We start from the raw sequence: 15,693 nt of genomic DNA, 5'->3' as shown, positions 1-15,693 counted from the left end.
TCCCTCCTGCTCATTTAAATGCCTGGTTGTGGCAAAAGAGAGGAGTGGACTTGGCAGCTAAGAGGGAGCTGACAGTAAGGAGATAAGGTCAGTCAAAAGCGGGAAGTTCTTTTAAGAGAGTGCGTGTAGTGGGTCTGAGTCGGATCCTGTTACTGCCAGGGTTGAACCGGAGCTGAGGTGAACCCAACACCTAGTGAAATCCAGTGAGATTAATGGCAGGCAGTCGGACCAGCGTGGGGACCGGCGTGTGGACCAGCATGGATCTCAGTAGAAGAATGCTTGTGACCCAAACTTTGGCCATAGCCGAGCAGCTGAGCCTGGAGTGCGCCGGCTTACTGGAACTTTATGTAAGTGTGCGGTGTGTGTCCTTTGAAGTCATCAAGAAAATATTTGGGTATTAGGATTTTCACATTATAATCCAAGTTTTTTCAACAATGGTTTAATTTGAGACTGTCATGATGTTACCACACCATCAATGATGACTATGAACAATGTTTTCAATGCTTACTGTACGTCTTAAACATGCCTGAACTAGTTGATCAAGAGCACCCATGTGTGTGTTATCTTGTGATAAACAGAAAAAACATTTCCTGTCTCCTGAGATTCTTGGGGTTTAATTGTGATTTATTCACATGTTCAACAGATGCAGCCATCATTCATTCATCAGATGAGGTCTATTTTGCGCAACAATTAAAATGTTAATACTGCAGTGTTAGTGTTTGCTTGCAGAACAACACCGGGTGGGAGGTATTCTGGCCCAGTATCAGTACATAGTCCTTTTGTCTCTTAGTCAGTAGCCAGCATCATGTTACGGGTGAGTAGGATTTCTCATCCAATGCCAGGTTGTCGGAACCTCTGTTCTTTCATTGCTGCCACAAGCAAGTTTAGTTTAAACTTGATCTCACATCTTAGTCAGCTAGTTCTCTTGTGAAACAGCTCTCGTTCTAGGCATAGAAATGAAAGTATGTGCTTCCAAACAAGATGATCGAATCCTCAGTGATTATGTTGAAACATGTCATACCAACTTGCTCTGGCTTACTCTGGGTTGGCTTTTTTAGGAGTTTTTTCAACCAGAAATGCAAGGCTTATATGTCAACTCTTGTGGTGCTATGATATGATTGTGAGTTTATAGTTTTTATTTAAGGTTCAGGTGTATTGCTTTTACATTTAAGTGCCTTTGTGTGCTTCAAGATAGCAATATAAAGAGAAATGATTATACCAGGAGAAATCACAAGTTGACAATGCAGCTACTAATTTTCTGAAACATCACTTCCTGTTGGTTGAGCTGTTCACACACAAGAAGAATACAACAACCTAAGACTTTTCTCCTGAAATTGTTTCCAGATTTGCAGCCCAACAAACTTGTTAGACACCAAAACTGGGTTTAGGAGCAACATACAATTAAATGACAATTCTGTCTCTGAATCCAGGTGGAAGTCAAGAACACCTGTTTCAAGTTCAACTATCATCATCCCACTACAACGCATATTGTCTTTGAAATGCCCGTTGACATATTTGATTGATTTTATATGCTTTTTAACATCTTTAAATCGGCAATCTATCGTTCACTTGTTCCAGAGTGAAAATCTGCAATGGTGTGCACATTTTAGGAAAGCTTCAAACTATCTTAACTTTCTAACTCCTTTCATTGTGACATCTGTGAAATTAAACCTGTTATTAGTTTAACACAGCCTGGAGGTGCTCTCTTGGCATGCAAGTGCTTGTTTGCTCACCCACTCCACTCCTAGCACAGCCAAGAAAACAGCAGGAATTGAACAAATACGAAAGATACACGGATCATCCTGCTAGAAGCAGTTGCTGGTCAAAGATGAAGCCATGCAAGTCAAAATGACCTGACGTTCTTAAATGCATTTTTTTTTGTCTGAAAGTTAAACGTGTGTGCACAAGTCTTGTGATCCAGCTAATATATTTGTTTCTGTGAAAAAGGGACCTCCCAGACAGATTTCTGGGGTCAGTCCAGGCCATTCTGTCACTTTGGTTCTAACTAGCACATACTGGTCAGGCTTACTGATCATGAGGCGGCTTCTTGGCTCAACGTTCCAGTTAAATGTGTCTGTTAGGTCTTTGAATCAGATTCATACTCCATAACAATGGCGTCAAACTCAATGTGAATCTTTAAACACAAGTCTTTTGCCAAACAGTAAACATATTTATTTAAAGTGATAGTTCACCCAAAATTCATTAATTTTCTACCCACCCTTATGTCAACTTAAGGTTTGGGATTCTTTTCTGAACTAACCCATTCCTTTTTAGAGTTTGACAGGAAAAAAAGTACATCCATATAAACCCGAAGTACTCCGGGGAAATACCGAGCGCAATTCCAGTGTAGACTGTATGCGCTTTCGATATTTACCCATTTTTTATTGCTTGTTAGTCTTCAAACACTACACTTCTCTTATATTAACCATTCATTTTTGGATGGATGGATGTCTTTTGGGCCCATATAACAGCCTTTGTTACTAACAAAAGAAAATAGAATGATAATGGACTACCTTAAAATTTCATAACCCCTCTGCCTCTGATTCTTTTGTTTTCTTCAAGAAAAAGAAGGAGACTTTCTCTACAGACGTTAGAGACAGTCGTCTCCTGTCCATCCCTCATCCCTCTGCCCATCCGAACACCAGAGACAAACTCTGGTCCCTCCACATTGCTCTGCTTCAGTGCCGAAGCCTCATGAAGAGAGCGATTGACAAAGAGGAAAAGGAACTTGACAGTGAGATGAACAGCGACTACGGGATGCAGAGGAAATTGGTGAAGGACAGACTTTCTTTCCTGGTCAGTAGGTCTGGTGAACTCCTGAAAGCGGTTGAGGGTCGTGCAGTGGTGACTCCCAGCTTGGAGGAGTCTGAGGTATGTACAGATGTATACAGGTGTGCGAGACAAAAACTCAACCAGTTCTCTTGTCATCTTAGCTGGATGATTCCTCCACATTTAACCTAAAGCTGTGGGTCTTTCGAGTTTTCAAAGAGGTCGACTACTGGACCAAGGCCACTATCACGACATTGCAAAGTCTCCTGAAGTACACAGCGATTTGACAACACAAGGTTTAGATCTAACGGGAATGTCTACAGATGTTTGAGAAAAATGTCATCAGTTAACTGACATGAAGCAAAAAGAGTTTAGCGTTGCTGAAATACGTTTTATTTATTACCGTAAATTCCGGACTACAAGCCGCTACTTTTTTCCTACACTTTAAACACTGCGGTTTATACTACGGTGCGGCTTATTCATTTTTTTTTCGTGGCGGGAAAAACATTTTGCTCAGCAACAGTAGACCAATAGAATGAATGAGTAACTTTGTGTCAGCAGCTCCCTCCCGACTACGAGGAGAAACTTACTTCATTCCGCACATTCACTCAAACAAAGATAGCGGAGAATTCCATCGGGCCAGATGAAATCATAAATATGGATGAAGTACCTCTGACGTTTTGTAACGGACCTTCTCACATAACTCCTCGAGAGATCGTCACACACACATTCTTCATGGGGCGGAGCTCTGGTGCGGACTTTGTGACGCTCCAGAGTGACAGCATTAATTATAACAACACTGACCACACATGAAGCCGTTATAGAAGTTAATCAAAATATATTTACTTAATAACATTTAACAAAAAGCGCTCCTTAAAGGAGGATCAATCAAACATGAACAAAACAACAAACACCCACGACACCCCACAGTCAAATCCCCGCGATCAGTGTCCAATGTTCAAGTCCATTATTGTCCAGAAAAAAGGCTGCGTTAAGTGAATCCTAGGTGAGGCGCAGAGACGCAGGACGGCCCGCCGTGAAGTCGCGTTTATCCGCGCAATCACTGCGTTACGATCAGGTGGAAAAAAGCAAACTACTCATCCGTGTTGCCGGCGTAATGAAGAAATAATTCCCCGGTTGAAGGACACGGACAGTTTGTCCACCTGCCTCGTGCTTTTGTCGCTGGTTCCTCGGACTGTAAATATCTGAACAATGCTTAAGAAGAATAACACAGTGCTTTATTTAGTATAAGTGTAAGAAATGGACGTGAATTACCGGTAGTTCATTTTTTTGGCTGTTTAAACCTGCGGCTTAAAATCCGGTGCGGCTTGTATAATTACAAAATTGATTTTCTTTCTAAAATTTGAGCATGCGGCTTTTAATCGGGTGCGCTCTGTAGTCCGGAATTTACGGTACCTTCTTTAGCTCATGCTTTTATTGACTTTTCCCTTTCTTTATCTCAGCTAAACATTTTGCTGCCTACTTTAAGCAAATGTGCATTCATTCAAGTTTATTCCATTGAAATAACAGTTATTAACATTTTTATTATTATCATCATCATTCAACTACGTTAGGTTAGGTTAGGTTAGGTAGGAACTTTATTGATCCCTCAGGAGGTCTCCTTCGGGAAATTGTTTTTTCCAATTAGCTACAGCAATACAGCAATTTTTCATAAAAAATAAATAAGAACAATAACAAAGAGAAATAAAGAGAAATAACAAGATGATACAATCTTAAGTCTAAAGATAAAGAAAATAGATCAAAGAAAAATAACAAAGACAAAGGATACAAAGACTAACATAGAACAGAACATCATGATACTTTTACTCCAATCCTGCCCCCGAACTCAGAATTGTACAATTTAATAGCCTGAGGAAAATGTAAAATATCGATTGCATTTACTGCATTGTCTTATGAATATCATGCTCAGCTACCATTAGAAGGTATTCTCTGAACACATTCGTTGATCATGAAACTGAATGTATCAAATGTTCAACTATACCTGTTCACTGTACACCTCTCCTGCTCAACTCAGTTACAAAAGCGTGGACGAGATGGTGATGTCATATCCGCGATATTTTATATGACTTTAATCTCGTAATAAAGCATTTTATACGACTTTGATCTCGCAATAAAATAATAAAAACTCATTTGAGTGGCCCTAATAGTCGTATCATAGTATTTTCTCTCATTTTAAGTTTGATTTAGCAGTCACGATTCATTAGTCGTTTGATTACTGCCATCTAGTGGACCATTTTGTTAACATGTGGAAGAAAAATCTGCACGGTTTCCTATTAAAAGTCCAAGTGATGAACATATAAATGTTACATTTGATTAAGTTAAATGTCAAACTTCTGTATTCGTTTGTCATGTACATTACAAGTAGTTAGTTACTTCAATAGTTTATTTTATTGATTTTTTACAATGATTGTTGAAGTTTCGTATCAATACAAGAATAGATCTTTCTATAGCTTTAAAACCACAGCGCATTGATAAATCATCCTCTTTTTTTCCCCTTTGTATATATTTTGCAAGTACTGATTATTGTGGATTGAGTTGGGTCATGTTCTCCATTGTTTCCCTTTAACCGACATAAATATACAATAGAATTTTAGATTTTTTAACATTGGTCACTTCATCCTGAGAGACATTTTGAACTCCATTGATTGTCATTGTCACTCATGGAGCCTTTAATTAAAAAAAAACAATTTGCTGTCAATGATGTTGATCTTGTGATGTGTTTTCTTGTCAACTTGTTTGAAGTTGTTACTGTGTGTTCCTTTGAAATTTATTTTCTTTACTTCTGTGCTTTATTCACAACTACCAATCCAGTATTTGTAATGCACGCTCAACTGAGAATTGTAATTAATTGTTTCTTTTTCTAATTTATTTTTTACGACAGAAGCAAACATAATAAACACATTTATAGTTATGTATTTGTTTTGTTTTAGAGAGTAGCTCAGATTACATAGCAGATGTATGACCGTTGATTTAAGTTAGAATTCATTTTTCATTTGAAAATTGATTAATACACTTACATATATTTGACCACATCTGGACCTGTGGAAGTAGCGTTTGAAGAAAGAAAGGTGTGCTCTTGAGAATTCTGGCAAACTGTTAACCCGAATTCTAATTGCCTACTTGGAAAAACACTCTTGAAGCAAACCATGGAGACTCATGGATTCCACAGCTTTGAGGCCGTGACAGGAAAGTTCATGATTTTTATCCTAGTCCATAACCATAATGAAAAATCGGGGGTCAGTCGAGCACGTGAACATTTAGCAGAGTGTCATTCATTTCATAATAATCTATTTCTTTGCAGGTGTTCACGATTTAAAATGAGAGGAGAAACATTCTTTCAATCCTATTTTATGTGTCAAGTATTGGTAATACAGTCGTAACATTGCTTTGTGTTTTTCAGTAAAGCATTACAGCCAGAAAGCACTGGAAAAAAGGTTTTTAAAAAAAAGGAAAAATAAATAATTGTCAAGTAGTATATGAGAGAACCATGACAAGATAAACTGTAGTAAAGATACTTTTGCACAAATGGTTCAGTCATAAAGGTAAAAAATATAAAATAATAATCTAACAAATATACGAACACAGTTTATATAAAGGACACTAAAAAGGTCATTCAGGTAGTGTTTTCCAAAAAAGCGTCAGACTGCTAAAATATATTTCCGTATTTGGCCACTGTGAAGTGTATCAATTGTAATTTCACTGACATTATTTTGTCACAGAGAGATGAGATGTTAAAAAAAAAAATGTTGTCACAATTTTCTTAAACATTTTGGTAACTAAAACGGATATGTAATGTGTATTATTTAGTCATATTTTTTGAAATTTTTGCTTTAATGTTTAACAATCACCTCTTGTCAGTAACAGTTTTCAATCAACAGTTTTTTTTTGTTTTTTTTACCTTACCTTACAGGGACACAAACAAGACACAGAAGGCAATGGACACAAGGCTCGGGTTGCATCTACTAAAGAAACTCTTACATAAAGAGGCTTCGGGAAACATTGATGCCAACAGTCAACACTAACATCCACAAATTGCAGCTGTTATCACAACTAAATAACAACACATTAAATGTAACTTAGATCCTTCAGATGTTTGGTCACTGTTCGGGCGATGTGAAGAAGTACAAAGGGCTGTGCCCATCATAGAAGAGAAGGCTGGAGTCTCAAGTCAAGGTGACACAGAGTCAGCCAATTATCAGAACCAGGAAAGAAGTAGCAAAGAGGTACAAGCAGTTGCCCATACCTGATGCCTTGAGAGATAGTGATAGAGCATGTGCGCTGCATCGCAGCCTACTCCTATAGAGCCAGAATTTAAGCGGTTACTGTGCCAGAGGCGTAAAAGTACATCATGATCGCGCAAAAAAGACCACAATCTGGGCTCAAAACATGCATCCAGTCTCTCACTGTGCACACAACACTGTCTGGAGACCTTTTCTGTTCCTGCAATTGGGAGGAGCATAGTATTGAATAGTAATGTATTAAGATGTAAAAAGAACTGATCTCTGGACAACCAAGGTAAAAGGGTTGATCAGATATCAACATTTATCTGGCAATTTAGGGAACGCCGTCAACCCACTTTTAAAACATCAATACACTTCTAAGGACTTGATGTGATGCATAAGAGGAAAACATGAAATGAAGCTTATGGTTTGTTGGCTCCAATCTGAAAATGCAGTACATGCCAAAAGACATAGTCTAGTTAGGCTAATTCAGTTACTTTATCGCAAGCAAAATGATTTGCCTTGTTTTTGTTTTCATTGTTAAATTGCTAAATAACTTACTAAAAACTGGCAAATACTGTATTCGCCAATTTAGTTATCCTAAGATAAGTGCCCAATCGTAACATTTCTCACTAGAATTTCTAATTAATATATCTTTGAACTTTAAATTTCCTCTTCCCAAGATTACTAATTTATTTGTTTCTTTTCACTCTGCATTTTGGACATTCAGTTGTTAGATGTTCTATTGTTTCTGGTTTCTACAATTTTCAAGATCTGTGCTTCTTCATTTTTAAAACTGTAATGTTTAATCCTGTTTTTATAACCTTCGATGACCCGTCCTACTCTGCTTCGGATTGGCTCCTTTGACCTAAACTAACAAAAAGAAGGAGGTGTTGCTTCAATGCTCCTTCTTGATCGCCAAAACTCAGTTCGAGTCCAGCACGAAGCAGGGACAGTAAGAGACAGATAGACTGACTGGAAGCTTGAGTTTGGATGCAGTTCTTCTTGCACACTTATGATGTACTTCTACGAGCTTTGCATTTGGCACATATGTGACTCCATATACTCCCATGTATAAATTAGCGAATTGGTGACTTAGTCTTACTTATATGAATGATACATAAATTATCACCAATGAATATGTACCCTTTCTAACAGCAGACCACAAATGGAACCATGACTGAAGCCGAATAATCAACTCCCAAATGGGACCAACTTCAATCACCTCTTCTACATCGCTGACATTTAGCTGTACACCCAAAGGTGAGTGACTCTACCAGGATCGGGTTAAAGTAGTGTGGCTGATTTGCAACAGGAAGGGAGTCCATACAGAGGGCATTACAGAAGGCATAATTGCAGATGTGGAGGGAAGATACCACAGGCAAATGGCAACCACATATAGGCTACTAGGAAAGCAACAACAGCCAAATACCTTAAGTGAGTAAGGCAATTCCTAAAGTATCAGCTCAATGGCAGGAACGAGGTCAGTGCCATTAACATCTATGTCTTACCAGTGATCCGATCAGTGATTGCTGGTATAATAACCTAAGCTAAGGCCAAAGGAGGAAATTGAGGCCACTGAGATAGCTCCAAAATGATGAAGGACTCAGTTAATGTCTCCGATGTTTGAAACTTAGAATGGAGGTGAGTTTTTTTTTGTCATTAGCAAGAAGTTTAGTGCTAACTCTGAGAAGTACAGTTGCTAGCTAAGCTTCTTCTGGACATAATATAAAATATAAAATCAAATATCTGGATGTAGGGGAAAAATGTTGGGAAAGAAATGTCTTAAATCTTTTAAATGTTTAGTGTCAACTTGCACCATTAAGGTTGCAACTGCTGCCAGTGTCGACATGTATTCATAATAATGAAGAATAATCCTCGGAAAAACAAAAGATAGCCAGAGATCATGGGAAAGATTGAATAGTGTTCAGTTTATATGTGGTCAGTAGACTCCATCAAACACAGAGAGAGAGGAACATCGTTCCAAAGCTTTGGAGCAACAGCCTGGAAGGATTTCTCTCCTCTGGTCCTGAACCGTGTGCGTGGAACCATCAGTAGATTCTGATCCACAGACCTCAGAGCCCCTAGCTGGGGTGTAAGGCTCGATCAGATCAGTGATGTAAGGAGGAGCCTGACCATGAATAGCTCTGAAAGTAAGAACCAGAATTTTAAAGTTGATCCTGAAAGAAACTGGAATCCAGTGAAGAGTTTTAAAGATCGGAGAAATACGTGTTAATCTACTTGAGCGTTTTATATTTGATTTCTAATTGTGCTTTTGTAGATCTGTAAATAGCCAATGACAGGGTGCATAGAGAGGAACTATAGTACTGTATGAGGAAGTCTGGAGTGGCAGAGAAGTATGATATACTTTTTGCAGTATACTGGTGCAGGAGATGCCAATTGTGAGACAGCGCTGAGGTGTGCTGTAGGTGTGAAGTTCAAGGTTGAGGTGGGACTACATCAAGGTTGGGCCATGAGTCCCTTCTTGTTTGCGGTGGTGATGGACAGACTGACAGATGAGGTTAGACAGGAATCTACATGGGCTATGATGTTTGATGACATTGTGATCTGTGTTTAGAGCAGAGACCAGGTGGAGGTAAAGCTTGAGAGGTGGAGATATGTTCTAGAAACGAGATGAATGAATGTTAGTCGCAGCAAGACATAATATATCTTTAAATGAGAGGAACTCAAGTGGAACCATGAGCCTACAGGGAGTGGAGATAAAGAAGGTGGAGGATTTTAAGTATTTAGGGTCAACAGTCCACAGCAGTGGAGATTGTGGAAAAGAGGTGAAGAAACGTGTTCAAGCTGGATGGATGGCTGGAGAAAAGTGTCAAGAGTAATGATAAAAGAGTATCAGCCAGAATGAAAGGAAAGATCTACAAGACAGTGGTGAGACCAGCGAGGCTGTATGGTCTAGAGACAGTGGCACTGAAGGAAAAGGCAGGAAGCAGAGCTGGATGTAGCAGAGATGAAGATGTTAAGGTTCTCTATGGGAGTGATGAAGATGAATAGGATCATGAATGAGTCAATCAGAGGAACATGTTGGATGTTTTGGAGATAATGTCAGAGAGGCCAGAATGAGAAGGTTTGGTCATGTACAGAGGAGGAACAGCGAGTGTATTGGTAGAAGGATGCTGGGGTTGGAACTGCCAGGCAGGAGGTCTGGAGGAAGACCAAGGAGAAGGTTTATGGATGTAGTGAAAGAGGACATGAAGTTGGTGTGAGAGAGGGGGATACAGAGAACAGGGTTAGGTGGAGGAGGTTGATGCTTCTGCTGTTAATAACAGTTGAAGCTCTTTGATTTATACCACTTGAATAAAACTACCAGTGATGGTGAACCTTGTTAATATGTGAACAGTTAGAAGTCATGGGGTTAACGGGGGACATTGGCCAGCAAAGTTAACAGTTTCTGTATTTCTGAAAGAAAAGACAGATGTTTCACTTAAAGCTAAGTTTTAGTCTACAATTCTGTGTGTTATTATGAGGGAAGAGTTGCTGTACTTGTGGAAAAGAGGTTGGTGTGTGTGTGTGTCCTTGTGTGTGTGTGTTTTTTGTGTAGTTTGTGTGGGTGTGTGTTTGTGTAGTGTGTATATGTGTGTGTGTGTGTGGGGGGCTGTCAGTATGTGTGTGTGTGTAGTAGGAGAGAGATGTGTCTTTGAGAAAATGAGGAAGAATGTGGAACAGGGAAAGAGAGAATTGAGTGTGTGTCCTGCATTTGTGTGTGTATGTGTGTTCGCGTATGTGTGTGTGTGTGTGTGTGTGTGTGTGTGTGTGTGTGTGTGTGTGTGTGTGTGTGTGTGTGTGTGTGTGTGTGTGAGTGTGTGAGAGAGAGAGACGGGAAGAGAGGGCAAAACAAAGTGTGTGAGAGAGACAGACAGGCAGAGGGAGGGGAGTGAGAGCAGGCAGATGAGAATGTGTGTGTGTGCGCGCGCGTGTGTGTACGAGTGTGTGTTTCAGATCAAAGTGTGCTAAGACGTGTGTTTGCGTGTGAGTGAGAGATAGCAGCAGAACAAGGGAGGGTGTGTGTGTTTGTGTATGTTGTGTGTGTATGTATGTGTGTGTTTGTGTGTGTTGCTATGATGCTGTGTGCTGGTAACTAGTTTGTGTGAGAGTGAAAGAGCAGCAGAGCAAAGAAGTGTTTCTGTACGTGCGTGTGCGCGCATGTGTGTCGTTCAGATGAATGTGTGTAGAAGTGTGTGTGTGCGAGACTGGGAGAGACTAGCTCAGCAAGGGTGTGTGTGTGTGTGTTCATGGGCGTTTCAATGAATGTGTGCAAAGATGTGTTTGTGAGAAAGACAAGCAATAGAGTGGTTGTGTGTTATGCTTGTGTGCGCTTTGTGTTTGTTTGTGTGCATGCATGTGTACACGTCATGTGTTTCTGTGTGTTCAGCTTGTGTGTATGTATCCATTTTTGTGTGTGTATGTTTGTCAGTGTTTGTGAGCGTTGCACATCGGGTGGGTGTGTGTTCCAGTGAATGAGTGCATAGTCATGTGTTTGCATGACAGAAAAAAGGAGTGTGTGCGTTTGTGTGTGTGTGTGTGTGTGTGTGTGAGGGAGTGTGTGTAGGGGTGTGTGTGTATGTGTGTGTGTGTGTGTGTGCTCGACACAGCAAGAGATAAACAAGTTTTTTTTTTTAAGTGAAAGACGATGCTTGTATGTGTGTGTGTGTGTGTGTGTGTGGGTGTGTGTAGGTGTGTGTGTGTGTGTGTGTGTGCGGGTGTGCATGCGCATGTGTGTAAGATGAGAGAGGAAAGTGGGGGATGGGCAAAAGAAAAAAAAAAGAGTGTGTCTGTGTGTGCACACATAGCGTGTGTTCAAGGCTGTGTATCTGGATGTGCATGTGTGTTTTACGTGTATTTGCAGGTGTGTGTGTGGTTCAAGTAGATCAGTGGGGCCGATGGGTGTTTACAAACTTGCACTGTAATTGTAACACTCTCAAAAAAACCTTCAAATTTTAGTGAAACTTACTTCTTTTTCTGCGAATGTGTGGAAAAGTAAAGATTATGTTAAAATAAATGTCAAGTGAAAAAAACAACTATATGTAATGTGTCTTTATGTACTTATGTGTGTATGTGTGTCTTTATGTTTGAGAGTTTCTGTAAGAGTGTATGGAGAGGGATCAGATTTGTGCATATGTTCGTGTGAGAGATAGAAATGTGTCTCTCTGCATCTCTCTGCTTCTGTGTTTGTGTGTGCGTGTGTCTGTGGATGTGTGTGTGTGCGTGTACGTGACTGTGCCTACGTAGGAGGGCTTGTGAATGTTGGTGTGTCGCTAGAGGGGGAGGGGTGGAGTGTTTGTGTGCGTGCACGTGTGAGTGTAGGTGTGTGGGGGGAGTCTGTGGGGGAGAGTGTGTGTATGTGTGTGTGTGTATATGCGAGTGTGTGTGTAGGTGTGTGTGGGGGGAGTGTCTGTAAGTGTGTTTCTGTGTCTGTGGGTGTGGGCATGCGTGTGTGTGTGGGGAGTGTGTGTGTGTGTGTGGGGAGGGGAAGGTGTGTGTGTGGGGAGTGTGTGTGCATGTAGGTGTGCATGTGTGTGTGTGTGTGTGTACGTGGTACAAGCCCTGTTAATGGTTTAGGAGCTAGTGTGTGTGAATGTATGTGTGAGTTGTTGGAGCTTGTGTCTGCTGACGTATTATTGTGGGAAATGTGTACACCTGTGTGCAGACGTCATAGTTTTCTCTGAACCAAAACCTGAGTTTTCAGCACATGGTTCCATATGAAAGTATTACTGTGCATATGATGGTGCAGCTGTTCACGAACATGAAGGCCCATCTTAAAGTACACATGCAGATTAGCACCTGTAGGTAAGGCTAGCAGATACATCAATGTTTTGATGTCACCTGTGGCCAAAATGATTTCCAAATAAACCACTGTAGCACCAATTCTCCAACATATATTCAAAAGTCAAGGTTATAGAGGGCCATTAGATGCCGACATTCGACCGGATGACTCTTGGCTACTGGCTACGATTACTGCATAGAAATATATAAGTAAGAGCTATAGAAAGGTAGGGAACTTAGTACTTGATGGGTAAGAAAAGTTAGTGAAACACTGTGTATTAGATCTTTTTCTAGTTGGACATGCTTGTGAATCTTCACCACAGACCTACAGGATTCACAAGATGTCCATGTAGGTTCTCTTTTATCCAGGTCATGGTAATCCAAGGGGTTTCGAAGCAAGGCTCTCATCTAAGAGGCAACCTATAGTTCTTCAGGGAACCGAAGAAGTCTCTTGGATGAGAGGTAAAATGTCGCTTTGGAATCCAATGGATAGTTTCACAAGAGAAACATCAGCAGTACTTTGAGAGTCCAGACACCAAACCAGTGATCTTCTAACCAATTATTCTCTCATCCAGTAATTTAATCAGGAAAAATGATCAACAAAAATTCAGCCCGGCTCTTTTGTTACCAGAAGAAACCACAGAAATGTGTCATCGCTAAATTCCTTAATCATTACATTCCCTGAAAGTCATGCTAGTCTAGTCAAGTCTCCATCTCAACAAGACCCTGAATGCTAGTCTGCTGAATGCTTCTGGGGAGATATTTTAAATTGATTGATTAAAGCGCAACTTATGTCAAAACCCAACTCTCCTGACTTTCTGACAGTTAGTCCGTCATCATGATGATGATCCATATTGAAGTTATTCATTCATATAGTTCTCCTCCGAAGCCCGTTATGACTTAATAACAGGCTTCCCTTCTCCTCCAGCAGGCTGGAATCTCGTCCGCTTTGTTTATACAATGAGTAACTTGAAGGTGGAGACTTCTGGCATTGATGACGCGTGGTGACAAACTTTGATGCTTGACCAATTACAGCAGAGTTGGTGTGGTTATGGTAAACAATATTTCATCTCCAGAAAAACAAAGCGCAGCTTAAGCACATTTTCTAAGGTAAATATTTCAATTAGAGACAGATACTGATGAGTACAATAGAGGTCCAAGATCAACTGAAGACACACTTCAATCTACACATTAGTTGCATTTACAGATACCTGTATTCTTCTTGTAGTTGTTTCATCAGTTCACAAAAAAGATTAAACATACATAGACATTACATTAGGACATGCAATATAAATGTATTCAAACAATCAAAGAATAATAATTAAATAATAAAATAAACCTTGTTAGCAAATTCCATATTGTCTTTGTCATCATCAAGATGATTAGATTACAATTAGCAGCCAATATTATTGAGGTTAGTCTTGATTGCGGGAGCGCTGTTGTGTTCAATCCATCTGCACTGGCAGAAATCAAACCTGAAACAATGTTAATTGAACAACAACACACCAGTGATGGGCCGTCAGGGCAGATGGAGCTGAAACGATGATTTGAGTTCATTTAACTGTTTGTTTTTCAACACACAATTGCTGAAGAGCTTGATGTGGTCGCGGATAAACTTGCAAAGCAATTTCCAAGAAGGACTTTTCAATAAAAGCTGGACGTTGTTAAGAAAGTTATGCTAACTCAGAGTTCTTCATGAGCTTCAATGGATTTATTTATGTCCTCCATGAATTACGTGACTAAATGTATTTTATTCTAAATAATGTTGTGCTTTATGAGATCAATAGTGGTGCTTGTGTGTTTGTGTGTCGCTTTAGTATGTGTGTTTGTCGCTGAAGCACGTAGTGTGTGTGTGGAGGGTGGGAGCGATGCAGAGCGTGTGTGTTGTGGCCATGGAAACCACACAGACTGTAATCGGAGTGATATTTTGATGTAATGGACTGATATTGTGTTCATCTGATGAGGATCTAAACGTCTTATTGACCTATAACAGTACACGCTCAGATCTCTGTGGTGTATAAAGAACCTTAAAGTAGTTTTTGAGAGGTGGATTCATTCAAACGTGCACCACTGAAGGCCTATGTGTGAAATGCACGGCCCGCCACTGCAACACTCTTACGCATAACAGGAAAGTGTACAGTGAAAGTGCATTGGATTTCTTCAGGACTATACAGTTCTATACAGTGGCTGATGTGAGGGGCAATCAAGCAGAAAAAGGAGGGAAAAGTATAAATAAAGTAATGAAAAAAGCTGAATATCTTAATATTATCATTATCATTGTTCTGTTTATTATATAACTTTAACATTATCAATCTCACATAAAAGCATTTTCCCACAAATATTTTTTTATATTCACTTCAATCTGTTATTGAGAGCCAAGAAATAGAAATCCAAAATGAAAAAAGTGGAGGAAAGAAATTCTAAAAACAAAAACCCTATAGCAACATTTAGACTAAATTTTAGAGACTAGTAATGAATAATAGATATAAATGCAATTGTTAGTTTCTGCATGATATTAACCTCATATGGTCACAATAATATAGTCATAGGCTGGCAGGCTGCACTTTGTCCAGATCTGATCTAGACAGTGAGTGAAAAATGTTAAAAAATATCCAGGTGTTCCACAACACCATGGTATACATTCATTTGTTATTTTATCATTATTAAGGGAGATGTAGATCAGATATGGCTTTGCACACATAGAAACAAGACTTTTAATGTTTGCACCTGTTACTCTAATTAAATTCCATTTCTGTTTTTTTTCCAGACGGTTTGATCAATGTAAGACAATCATATCGTAGTCATTGAACTAGATTGCATTGAATGAATACAATTATTCATCATTAAACCTTTCAAAGAAATAAATACATACCCTGTGTTTAATATAACGTTGAAGTTA

At 39.6% G+C, this 15,693-nt stretch overlaps 1 protein-coding gene across 1 annotated transcript; it reads left to right on the top strand.

Annotated features, from left to right (window-relative positions):
- The first annotated feature begins 75 nt into the window (after positions 1-75).
- Positions 76-5,491, top strand: LOC148088746 (uncharacterized). The gene is made up of 3 exons (XM_087799439.1): positions 76-347; positions 2,563-2,871; positions 2,934-5,491. Exons 1-3 carry the CDS (start codon positions 213-215, stop codon positions 3,054-3,056), a joined length of 567 nt encoding a protein of 188 aa, XP_087655565.1. The 5' UTR covers positions 76-212; the 3' UTR covers positions 3,057-5,491.
- Positions 5,492-15,693: the final 10,202 nt, after the last annotated feature.

The sequence above is a fragment of the Callionymus lyra genome, chromosome 1, assembly GCF_982586985.1.
Source record: "Callionymus lyra chromosome 1, fCalLyr1.hap1.1, whole genome shotgun sequence".
In the NCBI taxonomy this organism is placed as follows: Eukaryota; Metazoa; Chordata; class Actinopteri; order Syngnathiformes; family Callionymidae; genus Callionymus; species Callionymus lyra.
The sequence above is the reverse complement of the archived record's forward strand: the minus strand, read 5'-3'. Positions and strand labels throughout refer to the sequence as shown.

Coding starts and splice junctions, on each gene's coding strand:
- LOC148088746 (XM_087799439.1), top strand. CDS start 213: ATGGCAGGCAGTCGGACCAGCGTGGGGACCGGCGTGTGGACCAGCATG. Junction 348..2,562: donor CCGGCTTACTGGAACTTTAT/GTAAGTGTGCGG, acceptor GTTTTCTTCAAG/AAAAAGAAGGAGACTTTCTC. Junction 2,872..2,933: donor CCAGCTTGGAGGAGTCTGAG/GTATGTACAGAT, acceptor TTGTCATCTTAG/CTGGATGATTCCTCCACATT.